The 25,616-nt window shown below is 35.4% G+C and overlaps 1 protein-coding gene across 3 annotated transcripts in view; it reads right to left on the bottom strand.

Annotated features, from left to right (window-relative positions):
* Nucleotides 1–2,849: 2,849 nt before the first annotated feature.
* Nucleotides 2,850–25,616, bottom strand: part of SMAD4 (SMAD family member 4) — a 44,086-nt gene continuing 21,319 nt past the window's right edge. For 2 of the 3 annotated variants that reach the window (XM_024756774.1, XM_024756775.1), the window contains 4 exons: nt 22,305–22,488; nt 21,108–21,276; nt 10,850–10,988; nt 2,850–9,358 (listed from right to left, as the gene is read on the bottom strand). In XM_024756774.1, coding sequence (XP_024612542.1) covers nt 9,147–9,358; nt 10,850–10,988; nt 21,108–21,276; nt 22,305–22,488 — 704 coding nt within the window. In that variant the 3' untranslated portion in view covers nt 2,850–9,146. Of the gene's footprint in view, nt 9,359–9,384; nt 10,317–10,849; nt 10,989–21,107; nt 21,277–22,304; nt 22,489–25,616 lie in introns of those variants that run through there. The other variant, XM_024756776.1, reaches the window with a different exon arrangement.

Below are 25,616 nucleotides of genomic sequence, written 5' to 3'. Positions count from 1 at the left end.
TCACGAGGGATATTGGTCTGTTTTTTTTTTTTTGGTATCATCTTTGTTTGGTTTTGGATCAGGGTAATACTAGCTTCATAAAATGAATGGGGAAGCATTCTCTTCTATTTTCTGGATAATATTGTGTAATTGGTATTAACTCTTCTTTGGTAGAATCTTCAGTGAAACCATCTGGGGACTGGAGATTTCTTTTCAGGGATTTTAAAATTATTTCCATTTCCTTAATAGCTATAAGGCTATGAAATAATCGATTTCATGTTGGGTGAGTTCTGGTAATTTGTGTTTTTCAACAAATTGGTCAATTTCATCTAAGTTGTCAAATTTATGTGTGTAAAGTTATCTGTAGTATTCCCTTCTTATCCTTTTGATGTCTATACTGGCTGTAGTGATATCCCATTTTATTCCCCATATTGGTAATTTGTGTCTTGTCTTTTTCTGTCAGTCTTGGTAGCGGTTTGTTGATATTACTGATCTTTCCAAAGAACCTGTTCTTTGTTTCACTGATTTTCTCTGTTGGTTTTGTTTCAATTGTACTGATTTCTGCTCCAAATTTATTTCCTTCCTTCTGCTTGCTTTGGGTTTTTCTAAGTGTTTGAAGTGGAAGCTTTAAAGTACTGATTTGAGATTTTTTTTCTTTTTCTCTAATGTTTGCATTTAGGGCTATAAATTTCCCTTTCAGCACTGCTTTAACTGAATCCCACAGATGTTGATGTTTTCATTTCTCATTCAGTTCAGTGTATTTTTGAAAAATTTCCCTTGAGACTTCCTCTTTAACCCATGGTTTATAAATATACTGTTTAGTTTCTAAGTGCTTGGAGATTTTCCTCTTATCTCTCTATTACTTATTTCTAGTTTGATTCCACTGTGGTTGGAGAACACTTTATATGATTTCAATTCTTTTAAATTCATTAAGTTTTGAGTCTATCTTAGTATATGTTCTGTTTGCACTTGAAAAGCACAGTATTTTGCTGTTTTTGGATGACTTGTTGTATGTCAGTTAGATCATATTGGTTGATGGTGGTGTTGAGTTCTTCTATATCCTTGATGATTTTAACTATTCTATCAACTGTTTAAAAAGCTATGTTGAAGTCCCCAACTATGGTTGTGGATATATTTCTCCATTCAATTCTATCATTTTTTGCTTCCCATTTTCTGCTCTGTTGCTTGGTGTATACACACTTAGGATTAACTGTGCCTTGATGAATTAACTCTTTATCATTACATACTGTCCCTCTCTATCTCTGGCATTTTTCTTTGCTCTTAAATCTACTTTATCTGATACTAACATAGCCAATCTTGCTTTTCTTTGACTGTTTACCTAATATATATTTTCCTATAAACCTTTTTCTTTCAGATTGCCTATATTGTTATACTTGAAGTTTCTTGTAGACAGTATATAGTTGGGTCATGTTTCTTAATACAGTCTACCAATATGTCTTTTAATTAGTATATTTAAACCATTTACATTTAATATAATCATTAATATGTTAGATAGTAAGTCTGACATTTTAAAAAACATTTTCTTTGTTCTGTTTTTTTGCTTGTTTTCTTTTCCGCCCTGCCTCATTGTGAGTTACCTGAACATGTTTTAGAATTCCATTTTGATTTATCTATAGTATTTCTGAGTTTATCTCTTTGGTTAGCTTTTTCATAGTTTTAAATGTTTACTCTGTATACATTTAGAATCACCTTAGGTAGTATTGCAATTTTTGCTTCAACTAGCAAACATAATTTAGAAAACTCAAGATAAGATTTATGTATTAACACATATTTTTGCTTACCATATATATTATTTTGCTTACCATATTTTTAATTTCTTCTTGATAATTACCTTTCTTCTTTTATCATTTCCTTTCTGTTTAGAGAAACTCCTTTAAGCATCATTCTTTTAGGGTAGGTCTGCTGGTGACAAATTCCCTGAACCCATCCTGTCCATCTGCCTGGCCCAAAAGGACTACATCAAAATAAAGAAGTAGACGCCATCCCCAAAGTAGGGCCAGAACTAAAAGAATTGTTCTTTTAGAACAGAAAGGGCTGAGGGTAAAGGGCACTACAATTTATCACAGTGAGAAGACAGGGTGAGAAGGGTTTGAAGAGGAGTTGGGACTTTTCAGGTTGTCATTTGTGGGAGCTGTGATAAGGCAGGAGATGGAATAAAGCACAAAGAATCAAGGGTCAAAAGCAGAGGGCAGAGAGAGATGAAGAATATACAAAACTGCCCTTACTCCTGAAGAGTTCCACAAAGGAATGCTTTTTGTGTTTTGTTTTTTTCCCCTCAACAGCATGCCAATCAACAACCCTCTCCAAGTTCAGCTTAAAATACTGTAAATTTTAGGTCAGGCGAGAATGAGTCTCTCGGCCTGATAAATGTCTCTGGAACTCACATCAGCAAGACGAGAAAGAAAATTCTGATTTGGTCGTGATTTTTTTTTTTTTTTTACAAGCCATTGCCAAAGAAACACCTTACCTGACCACCCCCTGCCCCACACTGACCCCTCATTTCATAAAGGAGGCAGCTAGGGGGGGATAGCTTTCTTTATCCTTAGATGGGCAATGATAGGGTCAGTCTCCAATTTCCAATTTCTGTCTCTCCTTTAAGCATCTTGGTTCTCATAATTCCCTAGTACCCACCTCTTCAACCACCATCAATTCCACTCTCTCCTTTTAGAAATGAGAAAAGAATGGGGACTGTTCTCCCATGGTCATATTTGAAATGCTGTAGTTCCCATTTCAATTGCCACAAAGCAATGAAGGAAAATGTCCTCAAGTCTGAGAATTCGCTACGTGATTAGAAATTCTTTCTAGATCTAAAACATCCACAGGCTTTAAGAAAAAGAATGAGCACATAATGATTTAATTGGCTTTCTCTTTTAATCAAAAACATACTTTGTTACAGAGTTCTCAGGAAAGGTTCAACTATTTTTTAGCCACAGACTTCAACCAGGCAAAAGTATACAAAAAGCCACAAAAGAACTACCAGCCTTAGCTAACCAGTTTTCCCAAAAGCAGAGGTTAAATGTGGCTCTTCTGTGAGTTTTGGCATAGCTGCATTCCTCTGACTTCAGAGAAGGAGACAGAGTTGGGAAATACTATCACCAAATCTGTTCCCAACCCCTAGTCACCTCCTCCAAATGGTTCTGCAGCTCACCAGGTTTTCATCATCCAGGAGCTTTCACACTTTTCCCTTAAATCACATGTCCAAGGCATCGGCCAGAACCCAACTTGGAAGAAGTTTGCTGACTCTATGTTTGGCCTTTTAACCAATCCAAGCCCATGAGTCCTTCTATCAATGACAAGCAGCCACAGCAACAGCAGCTGGTTTCATTCCTTCCTTTCCAGCCACCACACAGCTGGCCTCTACCAGGACTCCCCAATCCCCTACCCTGGACCCACCCCCCAAGGAAGGTTCTCAAGGTCCTTGAAAAAGCCAAGTCCATTAATTACACTCATCCAAGGATAGGCTGGAAGAGAACTCTGAAAGAAATGCTCCAGCCAAAAGTCTTCTAATCAAAATGGACCTAAAAAGAGCCAAAAATAAAGTGAATAATCATCCACTGGTATTGATTTCTTGAGTCATATAAACCATTTTAATTGACACAGTTCAAGGGAATTTCCCTGTTTTCAGAATAGAAGAGTTAAGAAACCAAAGACCCAAAGCAATGACCTCTAATAACCATTAGGCATTTACAGTAAGTTTTCAATCCATTTTAGTTTAAAAAAAAAATTACCAGCACACAGTACTTAAGAGGATGGTGTCACACACATACCAACCCAAAAGGTAGAATATCATGACAGCAAAAAAAGCCTTAATACACCTTGAATAGAGATGATGGGAAAATAAGATAAAGGCTTTTCTCCATTTTTTTAAGTATTTATTGCAGGCCCCAAGGCGGTGCTAGGCCTTTGGTTGAATTTAAGTTTTAAGGACATATTATGTAACTTCTTGTCCACAGAGCAGTAATAAAATATCAAGCCTAGTCTCATTTGAATAATGTGGAAATAAGTAAAAAGCCCCCTCAGACAGCAGACCAAAGGTAAGGAAGAAATCAAAAACTGCTGCAAGGTAGGCAAGGTCACTTAAACTTCAGAGCTGGAAGAACTCATCTAGTCCAACTCCCTCATTTTACAGATGAGGCAACTGAGGCCCAAAGAAGGTAAATGACTTGCCCAAGGTCATACATCAAATTAGTGGCAGAGCGCAAACTAGAGAGTGCAACTGTCTGGCCCCAGCCCAGAGCCACTACTAGTTTCAGGTTGAACAAGAACACTAGTTCTGAGACCTATTGAGAAAGCATCTGAAATAAACTGAAAATTATCCGCATCAATAGAGAGAAATGATTGTCTTCACTAGAGTTTTCTCCTTAGTTCTTCCTACATTAAAAAAAAAAAAAAAAAGATGATGAAGAAAGGAAAAGAAAAAAAGGTTCATTCAAGTCTGATGTTAAAATCCCTGAAAACATCAGCAATCACTTTAGCTACTCCTTGGGGCAGGATATCAGACCCTCAATTCTCATAAAGGCACCTAAAGGTCAAAAATATCTGTAGAGGAGGAAGGCCAGAAGATAGGACTCAAAAAGGGGACACCAAAACAAAACAAAAATGACCCCCTCATTTTCCAAGGTTTTTGTTTTTTTTGCTGTTCTTTTCTTTTTGCTGGTGTCCTCTAGGTAATGGTATTGCCTCTGGCTGTTGATGCTAACTTAGTAACCAACCCTTGTAACCTCAGTATTTGTTTGAGCAGCATTCAAGTGGAAGCAACTAAACCTTTCAAAGGGGAAAATTATGAATATGACTCATTTCTCTCTATCTGAACTACCTGAAACTCAGCAAGAATCAGGAAGCACACTAAGCAGTCAAACTGATATCAAATGCCAAAGCAGTGAAGTTCTTTTCAATACTTTACAGGAAGCTTCCTGTCCCAGTTTGCCCTGGTGTTTTAAAGAAAGTTCTAATAAGTATGGTTATCTGGCTTCCTTGCCCAGTCGGGAAAATGAATCAGAAAGGGAAGAAGGAACTAAGGGGAGGTATACTAGTAACACACAGGAAGTGGCTGCTGTCATTAAAGGGGCGGGGGGAGTGTAACAAAACCAAACATTCCAAACCATAGGAGTCTGCGACCATTCAGTGCAGGTAAAACAGTCCCACATGTCTTAGCAGCCTCTAAAGTCTACAAGACAGGAGGCACAAAAGAAACACTGTATCTAGTATGTTCTCTAATATACATATCAAATAACTCCACCCAAAAAAATGGCCAAAGTAAAAAAAGTTTTACTGCTTAAATAAGGCAAGTTTGGATTATGCAGAAAATTCCATTCCACAGTGATACCAGATAAATAAGATAAACAACCTAGCAACACTGGGACAAGTGCTTACAGACAAGGCTGGGCCTGAGGATGCTATGAATAAGGCCACTAACTTTTTACATCCTTCCTGATATATCTTAGGAGAAAAGAAATTATCTAGTTGTGAGGAAAAAATAGAAAGGTTGCACACAAGATTCTCATACCCCATCTTCAATAATCTTGCAAAGGAGGACTTAGGTGATTATTTACAGATAGCTATCCGCAACAATGGGTTCTGCCTTTAGGAAGGAAAAAAAAAAAGCATTTTTTCTATCTGCTAGTCTTAGCCAAACCCCATCCACAAGAGATGTTAACTGACTTTACATACAGGTAATTGCTTTCATATACTCATTTACCCCAGTAACCTAAAATTCACCATTTTCCCAATCTGCTATTATTAAATGCCAGTAAAATGACTCAATGATGGAGGGAGCAACCCATAGAAACTATCAACAAAAAGGATTATTCTGCCTTACTGAGAATAAAACTTCTTCTTCCAAAAGGCTCTCAAAGAGGTTCTGAACTAATCTGATTTTGCATAATAGCTAGTAACTACTAACTAGTTACCACCAAACCAGGAATCGAAATACTTCACCATATATTCTTTAATCTCCACATATACTTAAGGAGCACCATGGAACATGTAAAATTTCCCTTCTTCAGATGGGCATGGTCAAAAAGACAACTGCAATAAACTTTCGAAATAAGATATTTATCATCTGAAGACAGGACATTTTATTTTGCCTTCAATGTTCTATTACAAATACCCCCTCTCTACACTACACCCTTCCACACGAAAGTGGATTTTTAACTTTGAAATACAACACAGCTCATATGTGTTCATTTTATTTGGGTATTCTGAGTATGGTTATCCCTAAGCCAGGTCACTCAACCTGTAAACCTACGATGTTTACAGGAGGAATGGGACAGGCAACCTATTTGCCTATTAGGTCAGTACAAACGAGCCATGCTTCTAGAAAAACAAGGTTATACGGCAGTGATTTATTATCATTATCTTTGTATACCAGGGGTAGTATACTATAAAAAATGACAGACTATATCCCACAAAAGAATCTACTCCCTGGAAAATAAAGGCAACACCATTTTGGATTTAAGGATTTCCCTTTGATAATGCACTGAAAGGCACTAGACAAAAGTGGAATGGGCCTCATACTGGATTGATTATAAAGGTACAAACCTGGTTCATCTCTCTCTCAGCTTCCACTGAAATTCAATATTCTGAGAGTCTCTGAGATATGAACTAGCTAGAGAAAACACACCCAGAACCATATACTCAGAGCAATCAGATTCCAAGAACTGTGGACACTATTCTACTCTTAAAATAGCCATAAAATCTTAAACACTGTGATTCTTTTAGTCTTACTCATCAAAGATGACTACCTCTAAGAAACGTAAATACTGTTCAACAACTATAAGCCCTCAGAAATAACTGATTATAATATATTAGATGTTTTCTCAAAAGCATGTGACTGAACCTAGGCACAAGTATAAAGCAATTAATAACTAGAAGTACTTCTATGTACTTGTCGTATTTTTATGGCTCTTTGCAAAAGGAAACCAAAGTGGGTGGCTTGGCCTGAAAGACAGACTACTTAGCAAATATTTTCCACAATACTTTCCCTAGATGATTAAACATGTAAACCTTCTTTAAAGTAGAATAGGAGGCAATGGATTATATCATAGCATGCTTGTGGTTCTAATCTAACATCCTCAATTTTTAAAATCTGTTATTCTAAAACTCTCTCCTCTTGCTCCTATTCTTCATTCACAATAAAACAGACCTAAGTAAAAAATTTCTAGAGAATGAAGATACCTTTTAAAAAATCTGCCAATAAAACGTAAAATCACCAAACTTTACAGATTAAGATTAGGTCTTTAACAGAAGTATCTGTAAGTACTCAAGAGTATAAATGAGTTGGTAGAAATGTTATTTTAAAAAACAAAATACAAGTAGCTTGGATCAAGATATGTTTAAATCACAGCAATAAGCAAACTCAGTGGTTTCTAGGATGGTCTTACTAAGAAGACCTAAGCAAAGAAGTAGAAGATTTGTTGATTTAAGTTGATATAAGGATGACTATCATGCATTAAGTGTTTCTCATGTCTCAAACTTGTAACACACCTGAAATAATCTTATTACACTTAGAAAGGCCCTCCATGAAGAAAGCAAAAACAGCTGAAAGATAATCCTTGATTTATTTCACACTATTTATCCTGTAGACAACCTACTTATCTTATAGACAATCAGGCCTAGTTTTGCTACAGTAAAATAAAAGTTAAAAAAATAACCAACCCTACACTTGATACATAATGTCCATAGGGAAGTCCTGGTAGAGTGGGAGAAAAAAACCAAAGCTGCCCAATAGTACTGGCTGTTTGCCTGTCACTTAGTAGAAGGTGTCTCGCCACTAAGGTTGGACTCAAAAGTGCAAAAGAAAAAAAACTTAAAAATCAAACCTAGAATTCAACTTTGCAGGTTGAGATTCAGTTTTATTTATGCTACTAGCTAAGTAAAAAGCATACATATTGTATCTGTGGTACAGTCAATACATTTGCAACTTTTCTACTTAAATTCTCTATACAAAGTCACTGCCAATTCATATGATCATTGATGGCAAAGGGCTTAGAATAACCAAAAGGTATAAAAAAGTTTGCAGTCTTGCCCCAAGATACAAAAACTGAATTTTAAACAATGTCATAACATACATGATTTAAACAGTATACGAAAAAAAAGTCACACATCAAATCAAGTACAAAAATATCCAAACTACCTATTATGAACGGTAATGTTTCCCTTATTCTGCACTGTATTTAACACAGAATTTAGCAATTCCCAAAATATTCATTATTTAGTTTAAGCACTGCCACCTTTGCAGAATGGTTAAGATATCAGATGGAGTGACACTGCTTTTAGTGTTTTTAAAAATACAAAACCTTTCCCTATGTTAATGAAGGAAAGAAATTCCTCCTCTAGGCTTCTTAGTAACCAACCCTGTGCCTAGAAATATAGAATACATCTACTGTTTAACAGGGCTAAAGTAGATTTCGTGATAAATAGTTATCCAACAAAGGTAACAAATGTAATTTTAAATGATATTCCTTTGGTAATTTTAAGGAATTCTCAATATACAGAGATTAGTGTTTTGCCTTGGCAAAAGAAAAATTGAAGTTGCAAGACAATCTGAATTGAAATCATCTTCACTAGTTTAACTTGAAAAAAACATTTGCATAAAAGGTTATAATACATTACTATCTTCTTTTTTAAACACAGAGTAAAGTTGCTCTTGGTAAAATTAACTCACCCGCATGGCACAATATTTTGGAGTAAAGTATGTTCAACAATAACAACTCACACACAAGATAACATAGGTGAATTAACTTTGAGAACTTCTCTGCCTTTAAAATCAGCAATATTGAATTTATTCTGTAGAATAACACACATATCAATGTTCTGCATATAAAAGGCTCTAAAACATTTTAAAGGGCTAAATTTTCCAGCATTGGAATGATTCCTTCATACATAACTGGTGAAGATTTAATAAGAATGTGTTTTTCCTGATCTTCAAGCTCTGAGCCATGCCTGAAAAGTTCTAAATAGGAAAAAAAAATTGTTTAATCCAGTTTCTGTCTGCTAGGAGCAAGGCAGCAAACACATTTTTCAACCCCTTATGAAAAGATAAAGCAGAACAAAAGTGAAATATATCTTCAGATTATAAACAGGATTGCATTTTATAGTCCACCATCCTGATAATGTTAAGGGCCCCAACATTAAGTTAAAAGACCTCAGTCTAAAGGCTGTGGGTCGGCAATAGGCATGGTGTGAAGTACTTCATCTAGGAGCTGGAGGGCCCGGTGTAAGTGAATCTCAATCCAGCAAGGTGTTTCCTTGATGCTCTGTCTTGGGTAATCAGGCCCCCAGCCTTTCACAAAACTCATCCTGAGTATGCATAAACGACGAAGGTCATCAACACCGATTCCAGCAGCAGCTGACAAACCTAACAGAAAAGATTTAGATGACGTCAGAGGGACAGCTGATCTCTTCCCATCCTCCCTAAATCTTACATTAATAAGGTGATTAGCTTTCTTTACTTCATTCTCCCCAGCATATAACTTCTCTGTCAAGGTGCCGAAAAGTAAGTGTAGATCTATACTTTATCAACAGGGACTGAAAACTTTTGGTAAAGACCACCTACATTCCACATGGGTCTTCTAGCTACCATCAATTATGAATTACCACAATCCACCAACACCCCACCTGTTTTTCTCTTTAGAAGTGGAGGTGAAGGAATAAAAAACAACTTGTTTTTAAGAGGTAGTGCATGTCTACAGGTTGGTTCTAAGAACCTTACTATCTGTCTAAACAGTCTAGTTCAGAGTAAGACATGACTAATAATGAGACAGTTAACAGTCCTGGTTCCACTAAGACTTCTTGGATGACCCAGATGATGTCTGTCTCTCAGTTTCACAATGTAACGGAGATAATATGTAATTACTCAACAGGGGGCAGTAGATGAGAATGAAAAATTTAATAATAGATCTGGATTCTTTAGTAAAAGCATGTTTATAACATCAAAACTAGCAAATTAATGGTTTAGATGCCCAAATCTTTAAAAAAATAAAATTCTCTAAATGAGTATGCCTTATCTACCTCTAAATTGTAAACTCCTGAACATAAGCCACAACGGAGACTCTGCATCTAATTTTCCAGTCAGAACATACAGTCATATAGTCAATCTGCATTCATCAATATTACAATGAAACTAATGGGAGGAATTTGTTATGTACTGTAGAGAAACCTGCAGGGCCACTGCAGTTTTCTTAGCCAGTGTGATTTGCTTACCACACTGAAGAGGTTAAGAACAGGGGTTGAATGAATCACTAGTTATGCCTTCAGACGTGGAAGATGGGTGCCACGTGTTTCCATCATAAAAGTCTATAGTCAGGAGTTTAACTCTGCAGTAAAAAATTCCCCATCAGTGTGAAACCTGGCACACAGTTCAATTTTACCCTAAAATTAAAAAAAAGTCTACAAGTTACCAAAATACCACCCTCACTTAGTTTTCTCTCCATGCTTAGCATACTTAAGAAAAAACTGGAGAGGTGCCTAACTCTGAAACTGAAATATGCTTTCCTTCTAGAATAAAGCAAAGCATGTCGGTGATCTCAACCCACCCTGGCTGGTGAGGCAAGAATTAAAAGCATCAGCAAAAAAAAGGGGAGACTGATCAATATAATATAATAGCCCCCTTTCTCCTTTATCCCATACTCCCTTTTTTGATACAAAAAGAATGAACACAGGGTCCTAAACAAAGGGCAACTATTACAGAAGAACAGTTCTCTTTTTTTTGTTTACAAATTCAAAAATGTTATCCCAGTAAAAAGAACTTTAATTTCTATTATTGCTGAAATTAACTAATCAACTGAGTCAATCAAGATAAAACGCCAACTATTGCACTTTAAAAAAAAAAAATCAAAAGTATACTTACTGATAGCTGGGGCTATTCCACCTACTGATCCGGGGCCAGGGATGTTTCCTGCCACGGCTGCTGCCTGGGCAGCTGCTGCAGCTTGTGCAGTAGCTGCCTGTTGTTGCATCTGACGATGACACTGACGCAAATCAAAGACCTTAAAGAAAAGTATAAGTCTCATGCCATGAGTCCAGCAGAAAATATTCCATACATCAAAAACCAATGCACAATTTATTTAAAACTCATAGCTTAATTTAGCTCTCAGAATTAAAGAATTCAAAATTTTAATTTTTTATGTATATGTAGTTCTTAGGAAAGGTGGCTTGAAGCTCACCAAGAGGCACATTTCACTATGAGGACAGCTTTGGCTGCCACAGCTCTCTTGTATCCTTTATCTAGAGTTCAGTGTGGGGCAGCCATTATTGTCCTTGTGAAAAAGCACACCACTGTGTAAAATGAACAGTTAAGAAATCATCCCTCCCTTTCATAACCAAATTGCTGAGAGTTTTCTTTAGGCTGAATCCATGGCCTAGATCACACGGCCAACTTCTTTTCTTTATCATTCTATTTGGAGGAGTGAATAAAAGGCACTGTCACTATATAAGAAAACAACTACATTTCTCAGAGATGCACACTTTAATCCATAGGAGCAAAATAACATGATATTTAGGACTTGTTTTAAAATACTTTAGAAACAGAGGAGAAAGAATAGATCAAGTAAATGTAAAATCTTAACAACTACTGAATCTCAGTGATAGACACATGGGATTTCATTAACTAGTTTCTCATTACTTTCTGTATGCTCGTGATAAAAAAAAAATGCTTAGCTTTGAATCCTATCACTGATACCTGCTACCTACATGGGTTAAATTTCTTAACCTCTCTTGAGGCCTCAATTTTCTTATCTATAAAATGGGAATGCTAAGTGTACATGCTTTTTTATAAGGTTGTTATAAACTTGGCATAGTATACAGTAAGCTGTCAATAAATGTTACTTATTATATTTTATTTTAGTTTTGGTCTCCCATGTAGCCATTGACCTTTCAGGATAAGTTAAGGAGTTCATAAGTAATTTCAATGTTCTTTATCAGCCATGCCAAGGGCTGGCATTTTTTAAAGCACTGGAAGATTACACAAGCAGAGTGATCATCTTAGAAGTCGCAAGAAAGGAAAACAAGGACAGAGTAGAAGCAAGACTGCTCAATGCACTTTTTTTATATCATTTTAATTTCTGAACCATGTGACTATATTCCTTTGTCAAGAGTAAATTACATTAAAAAAATCCTTCTAGTATGCACAAAACCCAAATGTAAGCAAGCATAATTATCCTTGACAATAAAAAAAAAAAATCAAAGAATGCATAACATAGTACTTTATCAGATAAACAACAGGTTTGGAACCCAAACCATTAGTTTTCAGATGCCTGAAAAATTCTGACTGTCTTTAGCCATGGTATTTACATGAAACATAAGAGCATACAACAACAATAAACAAGAGAACCCTCTCCAAACAGCAAACCACATTCCTATTCACTTATTTCTCTACTCAATGCCAATCTTCCAGCATCAATGACGGACAAAACTTAGACTATCCCATTCTCTGAAGAGATAGAAATTTGTCACAAATAGATGTATTTATTACCTGACCAAACTATCAGTCCTAAAAGGCTTCAGGACAGAAAGTATGACAAAGTCAGGTCTGGAAATCAGAAATCCCGCAACGCCCAGAACAAAACCCACTGTTTTTTCAAGATTCCCAAGAGTCCATTAGATTCTGAAATTTTCCACTGGGCTCTCTGACCTCTTAGAAGGCATCACCTAGCACAGTACAAAGTGGGACTCAAATATTTGAAATGCCAAATAGCTCTACAACCACTTTTTTTTAAAGAAAGAAACTAACAAACCTTATTTTTTAGAGCAGTTTTAGGCTCACGATAAAACTGGGTAAAAAGTAAAGTGAGCTCTGCCTCCCTACTCAATCACAGCCTCCCTCACCGTCAACGCCCCGCACCACAGTGGTGCCCCTGCTACATCGATGAACCTACCCTGACACACTGTTATCACCCCAAATCACAGGCTACATTAGGGTTCACTCTTGGTTTTATAATTCTATGGGTTTAGACAAATGTATAACGACACATATCCAACGTTGTAGTGCCATACAGAGTACTTTCACTACCCTAAAAATCCTATGCGCACTGCCTATGAGTTCTTCCCTCCTCTCTATCCCTGGAAACCACTCATCTTCTTACCGTCTCCATAGTTTTACCTTTTCCAGAATGTCACAGAGTTGGAGTCATACAACATGCATGTAGCCTTTTCAGATTGGCTTCTTTCACTTAGTAATGTGCATTTTAGGTTCCTCCATGTCTCTTCATGACTTAATAGCTCATTTCTTTTTAGTGCTGAATAACATTCCACTCTGTGGATGTACCACAGTTTATTTACCCATTCACCTACTGAAGGACATGTTGGTTGTTTCTAAGTTTTTGGCAGCTGTGAATAAAGCTGCTGTAAACATCCGTGTGTAGGTTTTCGTGTGGACATACGTTTTCAAATCATTTGGGTAGATATTAAGGAGTGTGACTGATGGATCATATGGTTAGAATACATTTAGCTATGTAAGAAACTACCAAACTGTCTTCCAAAGTAGCTGTACCATTTTGCATTTCCACCAGTAATGAATGAGAGTTCCTGTTGCTCCACATCCTGGCCAGCATTTGGTTTTGTCAGTGTTTTGGATCTTAGCCATTCTACCAGTATGTAGTGGTATCTCACTGTTGTTTTAATTCACAATTCCCTAATGACATATGAACTTGAACATCTATTCATATGCTTACTTGCTATCAATGTATCCTCTTCACTGAAGCATCTATTCAGGTCTTTTGCCCATTTTTTAATCAGGGTGTTTTCTTACTGTTAAGTTTTAAGTGTTTTCTATATTTTCGATAACAGTCCTTTAACAGATGTGTCTTTCGTAAATATATTCTCCCAGTCTGTGGCTAATCATCTCATTCTCTTGACACTGTCCTTTGTAGAGCAGACATTTTTAATTTTAATGAAGTCCAGCCTATCAACTGTTTCTTTCATGGATCCTGCCTTTGATGTATCTAAAAAGTCACTGCCATACCCAAGGTCATCTCCTATGTTATCCTCTAAGAGGTTTATGTTTTACATTTAGGTCTTTACAACCACTTAAAAAAATTTTTTTTTAACCATCATTATCCTAGTATGGCCCAGGAGGAGGGAATACAGCTTACTTATAAATTCCCAGGGTTCAATATGTTCTCAACATATCCCCACCTCCACCATGAGTTATTAAAAATAACCAAGAGATATTCACACATAGGTTCTTTACAATATGTTATAAACAATCATAATTTCGATTGTCTTAATCTAAATCTATGCTAACACCAGGAGCACATATTAACCACAGAGATGAAATTTTAAAACTTTTATCTGCAGATGTAGTAAAAATGATTCATTAAGCACCTCAGCAAACCTTCTTTCCACGTGGGTTATTTATGTAATTACAGCACCCACACCAAAAGACATATTATTGGCTATACTGCTAACTAAAACTCAGGCTGCTTCCCCACTGTATACTCTGTCTATACCATAACAGGTCTCATCTGTTATACTGGATAGCAAAATTAAGGCTTTCATTGAAATGCAACCATCTTCCTTTCAAAATTTGACTGAGTTGTTGATAAAAACAATTCAAAGTAACCAAAGGTTTTAAATATTCTTTTTGGCTCAGATCCAAAACATATTTCATCACCACCCCTGGGCTAATCAACAATTTACCTCTGATTTCATTTATTTAAACACATTTCCTGTGGTTACTCTCATATAAGTTTATTACAAACTTATTATTTAACAAAGGTGAGTGTCTTATAAAGATCACTGTCAACATCTTCAGGATATTCTCTTTCAACCAGGAGTCAAATTTTGGCATTCTTCCTTATAAGGCTCAGTTACAGTACTCTGTTTAAATCAACACCAAGAAATAGTAATCCAGAAAGAGAAACAGATAATTGTGTTGGTGGTATACTGGGCATCTGAATATAAGACTGCTTTAAGGACTTGCTAAGTAATCTGACCTGGAGGTAAGAATCATGATATATAGTAAGTGGGAATAAACTTAAGTGGGATCATAATAACCTTCAACCTAGTCCAGATGTGGTTTAGAAACACAGCCTGCCCCCTGCCCCTAACATATATGTGTTCAAAAACAAACTGACTCATCATCACAGGAGAAATGCATATCAAAAACCACCACAGTGAGATACCACTTCACACCCTCTAGGATGACTAAAATCAAAAACACAGATAACAACAAGTATTCATGAGACTGTAGAGAAATCAGAAACTTCATATACTGCTGCTGTAAATATAAAATGCTACAGCCACTTTGGAAAACAGTTTGGCAGTCCCTTAAAAAGTTACACAGAGTTATTTTATGATCCAGCAATTCCACTCCTTGGTATATGCAAGAGAAATGAAGACGTATGTTCGCACAAAAATCTGTACGTGAATGTTCATAGTGGTATTATTCATAATATAGCCAAAAAGTAGAAACTCATATGTCCATCAACTGATGAATGGATAAACAAAATGTGGTATATGAAATATTATTCAGCCCTAAAAGGAATGAAGTACAGATATATGCTACATGGATGAAGCTTGAAAACATTATGCTTAGTGAAAGAAGTCACAAAAGACCACATTATATGATTCCATTTATAAAAATTGTTCAGAGTAGGCAAATCTATAGAGAGAAAAAGTAGATTAGTGGTTGTCTAGAGCTGGCGGAAATAGGTTGTTGGGAGGTAACAGCTAAAGAGTACAAGGTTTCTTTCTGGGGTGAAGAAAATGTTCTAAAATTGATTGTGGTGATGGTTGCACAACTCTGTGAATATACTAAAAATCACTCAATTGTACTCTTTTAATGGGTGAATTATATGGTATGTGAATTATCTCAGTATCTCAAAAAAGCTCTTAAAAAACCTGAGTGTCTACTGCTTAAGCAACACAAACAAAACAGATCTTACTTTTGAAAGCAAAAGAGCAATGCCACTCAAACAGAATTCAAACATTTGCTCCATTTAAAGCTTGTAAAATGCCATTTTGTTACATCAGATTTTCATAAATATAAGGTGACTGCTATATCATGAGAGAAGCAGGAAAAAAAAAATCAACATCTTAGGAGAAAAAAAAATACAATTTAGTCCTAGCTTCTTGGTTTATAAAATGAAAGAATGGTTCTTCAAACCTATGTTTTCCTCATTTTAACTAAAAAGAAAAAAATGTGTTTGTGTGTATGTATGTGTATTGGGGGTAGGGATGGATTCCCCCATGTGGACTCCCCAATGTAAGGGCACTCCTTCCAAGGGTTCATGTATCTGTATGCAGTTCACCCCAGTAACACGATTTCTGGTGATAATCTACCTGACAACCTAAACTTTAGTTACTGCGGCCAAAAAAATTAGTAAATGAAGAAAAGGCCAATGGTTAGATTTAGGATAAACTTGGCATCTCTTTATGGCTAATAAGAAGACTCTTCTGAAGAACAATATACTTAGTAAACAGAAATAACTATTTTTAAATCTTAGTTAATATAACAAAAATGGGATTCTTTTTACTCCACTAAAATGTACCACAAGAGAGTTATTTATTGTTCAAGGCAAAAGTCTGAGATTGCTATAAAAATCTATCCATGACAGTGGTTTATCAAGTGATGACACGTCTCATACCTGGGTGGCTTTTCAAGGACCATTTGTACCAAAATAGAGATACTACATTATTTGACAATCCTAGAAATTAATTATACAAGATTCCACATTTTTTAAGCTTAAATGTTTTAAATACTACCTCATATCCGTTAAGTTCATAACTACTGTCTGGCACAAAGTATATATTCAACACTGTAGTCCTCTGTCCATTCACTTCTAATTGCACAAGTAATCCAGAGACTTGTAGTCAAGATGGATGCATAGCTATGCATAATCACCTCTGCTCTCTGCTCCAAACATATACAAAGGCTAGAAAAACTATTAAAAATAGATATCTTCCAAGTCAATCATAAAATTCATGTGGAAATCCAAGGGGCTGGCAATAGCCAAAATAATCCTGAAAAATTACAAAGTTGGAAAGCTCACACTCCCCAATTTCAAAACTTCCTACAAAGCTATAGCAATCAAGAAAGGGTAGTACTGTCACAAGGATAGATATATACAGCAACGAAATAGAATTGATGTCCCAGAAAAAAAACCTTTATCACTTAAGGTCAATTGAGTTTTCAACAGGGTGTCAAGATAATTCAATAAGGGAAAGAACAGTCTTTTGAACAAATGGTTGCTGGAACAACTGGTTCTCATACAAAAGAACAAAGTGGGATCCTTTCCCTACACCATACACAAAAATTCACTCAAAATGGATCATAGACCTAAATATAAGACCTAAAAGTATAAAACACTTAGAAGAAAACATAGGCATAAATCTTCATGACCTTGCCTTAGGCAATGGTTTCTTAGATATGACACCAAAAGCACAAGCAACCAAAGAATAGATAGACTATACTAAATTTTAAAACTTTTGTGCTGCAAATCATTATCATGTAAAAAGTGAAAGACGAGCCAAAGAATGGAAGAAAATATTTGCAAATCATGTATTTGATAAAGGACTGATACCCAGAATATATAAAGAATGCTTATAACAATAATAAAAAGACTAAAAAATCCAATTAAAAAATGGGAAAAGATCTGAACAGACATTTCTCCAAAGAAGAAACACAAATGGCCAATAAATACACAAAAAGAAGTTCAACATTATTAGCCATTAAGGAAATGCAAATCAAAACCACAATGAGGCAGATACCACTTCATATCCACTAGGATGGCTAAAATAAAAAAGGCAGATAATAACAAGTGTTGGTGAGAATATAGAGAAACAGAAACCCTCCATATACATTGCTGGTGGAAATGTAAAACAGCACTACCATTCTGGAGAACAGTCTGGCAGTCCCTCAAAAAGTCAGACATAGAGTTATCTTATGATCCAGCAACTCCACTCCTAGGCATATATCCAAGAAAATGAAAAAAAACATCTACCTAAAAACTTATGCATGACTATTCATAGCAGCATTATTCATAATAGCCAAAAAGTAGACACAACTCATGTCCATTAACTTATGATGGATAAACAAAATCCACAGTGGAGAGCAAGGACGAAAGACAGAAGGTACCTGGGGTATCAGCACCAAACAGGTGTAGAGGACAGGAATTTGACTTCTCAGAGTGATATGGAATGAGAAAACAGGCTCTCCGAGGGCTACAACTGGGCACCTGCCCATAAATCAAGTGCTGGTAAAACAGTTTGACAGTTAATTCAGAAATGCAACTAGGAATAAAATTCTTGTCCATGGCATAGGTAAGCATCAGAGAAATCTATGCAACAGGAAATTAGGCCCTGAGCATACCTGGGGATTGGAACTCAATTTCCTCAAGGGACAGAAATTCCTCTACCTTCTAAATGTAAGAATTGGTCCTGAGATGTGGATCCCAGGGTGCCAGACTAAGGCAAAACTGCCCTACAGGGAGAAGCAATGACAGGAAGGAAAAAATAAAAAAATCTCTTGAGAAAAACTTGCCAACAAATATTAAACAGACTACAAAGCATACGAGGAAACACAGCACCACTTAAAAATAATAACAAAGCACAAATAAGCAAAATTCCTTGTGGAAAAATTAGAAAACACAAATAAAGATAATTCTATTTGTGTGCTAAGCAATTTCCCAGGACTAAGTGATGAGGCAGAGTTAATTCCACTAACTTACAATAGCTAATCTTAAACATGCTGAGGATGACGGTGAAAAATCTGAAATTAGAAATATATTTAGGGTATCTAATTACCATCTTCCACTTTCAAAAACAGTGTATGTTATAAATTAAAATTAAAATAGGTTGAATATGTAATAATTAATGAAAAATACCTCAGGCTTAATTTGCAAAATTATAGTATATATATAATATAGTAAATAAAACTATTTAATAAACAAAATATCCTTAAAAAAAGTGGTACTGAAGAATTTTTCATTTCTCAGTTCTTAATGTGAAAAGCTATACTTTTAGAATTCCCTTCCATAAAATCCTAAAGGTTGGCTAAGATGCAATTTCAGAGTCTGAGTTTTACATATTTTATATCAAAGGAAATTTGGAGGTTTCACTCAGTATTTTCAAGAGCCTGTGTATTACCCTAAAACATTTAACAAATTTGCTAATAAAACAATAGGGCATGAATGCATCCACAAAACTAAATAACCAATCATATCAATAAAAGTGCCCAGGAAATGTGTTTTATATACAAACATAATTTGATTATTTAATACATAAAGAGACATTTTTACACTCCTCCCACCTCCATCTCAATTCTTTAAACAACAAACAGAGCTTTCCAAGTCTAAAATATTTGAGTAAAATTGCAACTAACCTTTATATATGCACTTGGGTAGATCTTATGAACAGCGTCTCCAGGTGCACGCCCAGCTTCTCTGTCTAAGTAGTAGCTCTGTACAAAGACTGCATGGTCACTAAGGCACCTGACCCAAACATCACCTTCACCTTTACATTCCAACTGCACACCTTTGCCTATGTGCAACCTTAGGAAGAAAAAGTGAATCACATTTCATTTTGATAAGTATTTAAAATTATTCATAGCAGCATTATTCATAATAGCCAAAAAGTAGACACAACTCATGTCCATTAACTTATGATGGATAAACAAAATCCACAGTGGAGAGCAAGGACGAAAGACAGAAGGTACCTGGGGTATCAGCACCAAACAGGTGTAGAGGACAGGAATTTGACTTCTCAGAGTGATATGGAATGAGAAAACAGGCTCTCCGAGGGCTACAACTGGGCACCTGCCCATAAATCAAGTGCTGGTAAAACAGTTTGACAGTTAATTCAGAAATGCAACTAGGAATAAAATTCTTGTCCATGGCATAGGTAAGCATCAGAGAAATCTATGCAACAGGAAATTAGGCCCTGAGCATACCTGGGGATTGGAACTCAATTTCCTCAAGGGACAGAAATTCCTCTACCTTCTAAATGTAAGAATTGGTCCTGAGATGTGGATCCCAGGGTGCCAGACTAAGGCAAAACTGCCCTACAGGGAGAAGCAATGACAGGAAGGAAAAAATAAAAAAATCTCTTGAGAAAAACTTGCCAACAAATATTAAACAGACTACAAAGCATACGAGGAAACACAGCACCACTTAAAAATAATAACAAAGCACAAATAAGCAAAATTCCTTGTGGAAAAATTAGAAAACACAAATAAAGATAATTCTATTTGTGTGCTAAGCAATTTCCCAGGACTAAGTGATGAGGCAGAGTTAATTCCACTAACTTACAATAGCTAATCTTAAACATGCTGAGGATGACGGTGAAAAATCTGAAATTAGAAATATATTTAGGGTATCTAATTACCATCTTCCACTTTCAAAAACAGTGTATGTTATAAATTAAAATTAAAATAGGTTGAATATGTAATAATTAATGAAAAATACCTCAGGCTTAATTTGCAAAATTATAGTATATATATAATATAGTAAATAAAACTATTTAATGCACAAAATAACCTTAAAAAAAGTGGTACTGAAGAATTTTTCATTTCTCAGTTCTTAATGTGAAAAGCTATACTTTTAGAATTCCCTTCCATAAAATCCTAAAGGTTGGCTAAGATGCAATTTCAGAGTCTGAGTTTTACATATTTTATATCAAAGGAAATTTGGAGTTTATAGTATATATATAATATAGTAAATAAAACTATTTAATGCACAAAATAACCTTAAAAAAAGTGGTACTGAAGAATTTTTCATTTCTCAGTTCTTAATGTGAAAAGCTATACTTTTAGAATTCCCTTCCATAAAATCCTAAAGGTTGGCTAAGATGCAATTTCAGAGTCTGAGTTTTACATATTTTATATCAAAGGAAATTTGGAGGTTTCACTCAGTATTTTCAAGAGCCTGTGTATTACCCTAAAACATTTAACAAATTTGCTAATAAAACAATAGGGCATGAATGCATCCACAAAACTAAATAACCAATCATATCAATAAAAGTGCCCAGGAAATGTGTTTTATATACAAACATAATTTGATTATTTAATACATAAAGAGACATTTTTACACTCCTCCCACCTCCATCTCAATTCTTTAAACAACAAACAGAGCTTTCCAAGTCTAAAATATTTGAGTAAAATTGCAACTAACCTTTATATATGCACTTGGGTAGATCTTATGAACAGCGTCTCCAGGTGCACGCCCAGCTTCTCTGTCTAAGTAGTAGCTCTGTACAAAGACTGCATGGTCACTAAGGCACCTGACCCAAACATCACCTTCACCTTTACATTCCAACTGCACACCTTTGCCTATGTGCAACCTTAGGAAGAAAAAGTGAATCACATTTCATTTTGATAAGTATTTAAAAATAAATTTTAGTTCAGATTATATAGCATACCCAATATTGAAAAATTTTAAAGAATAAAGGACATTATATAACACCATAACCAAAAGATAGCCACTGTTAACATTTCTGTATGTTTATTTTTTTTAGTATCCTATTCATATGTAATAATGATGAACATTCACATAATGCTTATTATGTATCAGGAACATTCAATATAAATTCTCACTTAACCTTCACAATTCAATTTAAATTAATTTAAAAATTCAGTTAATCACATGAGCCAAATTTTAACTGCTCAACAGCTACATGTGGCTAGAAGTTACTATACCGGACAGCACAGATATAAACCATTTCCTTCATCACAGAAAATTCTATTAGACAGCACTGGCTTAGAGAGTAGATAATTTGCCAAAATCACACAGCTAGGGATAGAGCCAAGATTATGTGCTTATGCACACACACATCTCCTTAAAGAGTTGAGATCACACAGTACCTAAAATTGTGTATGCTTTCCTGTAATATTTCATCTTAAGTATTTACATTTGATTATGTAAACTTTTTATATTTTAATGACTGCATAAAAATGAAAGTGTATTAAAATTTACTTAACCATTTACCTTTTATTATCAGTCTTCCATTATAAATAACACCTGTGGAAACATGTCTTCATTTTATGTTATTTCCTCTCAATAAATTTGGAGAAATATCATACAATCAGAGGAAATAAAAACTAGTTTTCAAACCGGGTTCCAAAAGGTCTAGTTACGATTCAAAACACAGAAACCTCACTAACTTTTAAAAAAAGACTGTATTTTATCATCTTTTAAATAACAAACATCTACAATTCAAATGAAATGCTTACAAATTCTGAATTTTCAAGACGATCTTTATTCTTTTATCTATATTTGAAAACATAATTTACATTGAAAGATATCTCTGAATAAAAGACAACGTACTATGTTCAATTTTTAAAATTAACTATCTATCTATACAATCAATACCTTGCTCTCTCAATGGCTTCTGTCCTGTGGACATTGGAGAGTTGACCCAAGCAAAAGCGATCTCCTCCAGAAGGGTCTACATAACCATCAACAGTAACAACAGGACAGCTTGAAGGAACCTTAAACGTCTCTCCTACTTGAACATCCATTTCAAAGTAAGCAATGGAACACCAATACTCAGGAGCTATAGGAGATAAATGGGAGAGAACAGCCAATCATGTGAGAAAGATTTAAGGCTTTCACTTTCACTCCATATGACAAAGCTTTTCTTAAAGGGTGAAGGAAAGGGAGAGCACCCAAAAGAATTTATAATGCATTATAAAGTACGCACTGCCATGACTTCTACTTTTCAGCTTACTATCTAACATTCTTGAAACTTAAAAAAAGTCATTTTTAAAATCTGGAATTTGGTTCTTACCTGAAAGTACCCAATCAACAGGGAATTTAAAGACCGGAAATAATTAGAAACATAAATTTTTTTACCATGATGTTTCATCTAACTGCACATAATATTTTCTATGTAGTCTGAACTTTAATTTTTTTTAAAGCACACTGATTCTAATACGTATTTCAGAGAAGTGTTCTTGAATAACATCAATCTATGGTATATATTTATAGATCCCTAAATGAAAGAGAGGGCATAACCAAGTCAGACATCACAGACAAGAGTCAAGGTTAATTACACTCCAACTACACAGTTTCTATGAGCAGGATTTTTCAGTTGTCTCTTGGATGAAAGGTCATTTGTCCCATCTGTATTTTTAGTGAAGTCCATTCATGTTAACTACTATAATTTTTTTAAATTACTTTTTTACATAGCAGGTTATTAGTCATCCATTTTATATACATCAGTGTCGTCGACATGTCAATCCCAATCTCCCAATTCATCACACTGCTCTCCCCCCAACCGCTTTCCCCCCTTGGTGTCCATACGTCTGTTCTCTACATCTGCGTCTCAATTTCTGCCCTGCTAACTGGTTCATCTGTACCATTTTTCTAGGTTCCACATATATGCGTTAATATACAATATTTGTTTTTCTCTTTCTGACTTACTTCACTCTGTATGAGAGTCTCTAGATCCAACCACGTTTCTACTAATGACCCAATTTGTTCCTTTTTATGGCTGAGCAATATTCCACTGTATATATATATATATATACCACATCTTCTTTATCCATTCATCTGTCAATGGGCATTTAGGTTGCTTCCGTGTCCTGGCTATTGTAGATAGTGCTGCAGTGAACACTGCGGTGCATGTGTCTTTTTGAATTATGGTTTTCTCTGGGTATATGCCCAGTAGTGGGATTGCTAGGTCATATGGTAGTTCTATTTTTAGTTTTTTAAGGAACCTTCATACTGTTCTCCATAGTGGCTGTATCAATTTACATTCCCACCAACAGTGCAAGAGGGTTCCCTTTTCTCCACATCCCCTCCAGCATTTATTGTTTGTAGATTTTCTGATGATGCCCATTCTAACTGGTGTGAGGTGATACTTCATTGTAGTTTTGATTCGCATTTCTCTAATAATTAGTGATGTTGAGCAGCTTTTCATGTGCTTCTTGGCCATCTGTATGTCTTCTTTGGAGAAATGTCTATTTAGGTTTTCTGCCCATTTTTGGATTGGGTTGTTTTTTTTAATATTGAGCTGCATGAGCTGTTTATATATTTTGGAGATTAATCCTTTGTCCGTTGATTCATTTGCAAATATTTTCTCCCATTCTGAGGATTGTCTTTTGGTCTTCTTTGTAGTTTCCTTAGCTGTGCAAACAGTTTTAAGTTACAGTTAAGTTAGGTCCCAATTGTTTATTTTTGTTTTTATTTCCATTACTGTAGGAGGTGGACCAAAAAAGATCTTGCTGTGATTTACGTCAAAGAGTGTTCTTCCTATGTTTTCCTCTAAGAGATTTATAGTGTCTGGTCTTACATTTAGGTCTCTAATCCATTTTGAGTTTATTTTTGTGTATGGTGTCAGGGAGTGTTCTAATTTCATTCTTTTACATGTAGCTGTCCAGTTTTCCCAGCACCACTTATTGAAGAGACTGTCTTTTCTCCATTGTATATCCTTGCCTCCTTTGTCATAGATTAGTTGAGCATAGGTGCATGGGTTTATCTCTGGGCTTTCTATCTTGTTCCATTGATCTATGTTTCTGTTTTTGTGCCAGTACCATAATGTCTTGATTACTGTACCTTTGTCGTATAGTCCAAAGTCAGGGAGTCTGATTCCTCCAGCTCTTTTTTCCCTCAAGAGTCCTTTGGCTATTCGGGGTCTTTTGTGATTCCATACAAATTTTAAGACTTTTTGTTCTAGTTCTGCAAAAAATGACATTGGTAATTTGATAGGGATTGCACTGAATCTGTAGATTGCTTTGGGTAGTAGAGTCATTTTCACAATATTGATTCTTCCAATCCAACAACATGATGTATCTCTCCATCTGTTGGTATCATCTTTAATTTCTTTCATCAGTGTTTTATAGTTTTCTGTATACAGGTCTTTTGTCTCTCTAGGTAGGTTTATTCCTAGGTAATTTATTCTTTTTGTTGCAGTGGTAAATGGGAGTGTTTCCTTAATTTCTCTTTCAGATTTGTCATCATCAGTGTATAGGAATGCAAGAGATTTCTGTACATTAATTTTGTATCCTGCAACTTTACCAAATTCATTGATTAGCTCTAGTAGTTTTCTGGTAGCATCTTTAGGATTCTCTATGTATAGTATCATGTCATCTGCAAACAGTGATAGTTTTACTTCTTTTCCAATCTGTATTCCTTTTACTTCTCTTTCTTCTCTGATTGCGGTGGCTAGGACTTCCAAAATTATGTTGAGTAACAGTGGTGAGAGTGGACATCCTTGTTTTGTTCCTGATCTTAGAGGAAATGCATTCACTTTTTCACCACTGAGAATGTTTGTTGTGGGTTTGTCGTATATGGCCTTAATTTTGTTGAGGTAGGTAGGTTCCCTCTATGCCCACCTTCTGGAGAGTTTTTATCATAAATAGGTGATGAATTTTGTCAAAAGCTTTTTCTGCATCTACTGAGATGATCATATGGTTTTTATTCTTCAATTTGTTAATATGGTGTTATCACACTGATTTGCATATATTGAAGAATCCTTGAATGCCTGGGATAAATCCCACTTGATCATGGTGTATTATCCTTTTAATGTGTTGTTGGATTCTGTTTGCTAGTATTTTCTTGAGGATGTTTGCATCTATATTCATCAGTGATATTGGTCTATAATTTTCTTTTTTTGTAGTATCTTTGTCTGGTTTTGGTATCAGGGTGATGGTGGCTTCATAGAATGAGTTTGGGAGTGTT

The sequence above is a fragment of the Neophocaena asiaeorientalis genome, unplaced genomic scaffold, assembly GCF_003031525.2.
Source record: "Neophocaena asiaeorientalis asiaeorientalis breed wild unplaced genomic scaffold, Neophocaena_asiaeorientalis_V1.1 scaffold133, whole genome shotgun sequence".
In the NCBI taxonomy this organism is placed as follows: domain Eukaryota; kingdom Metazoa; phylum Chordata; class Mammalia; order Artiodactyla; family Phocoenidae; genus Neophocaena; species Neophocaena asiaeorientalis.
This window is presented reverse-complemented; position numbering and strand designations above follow the sequence as displayed.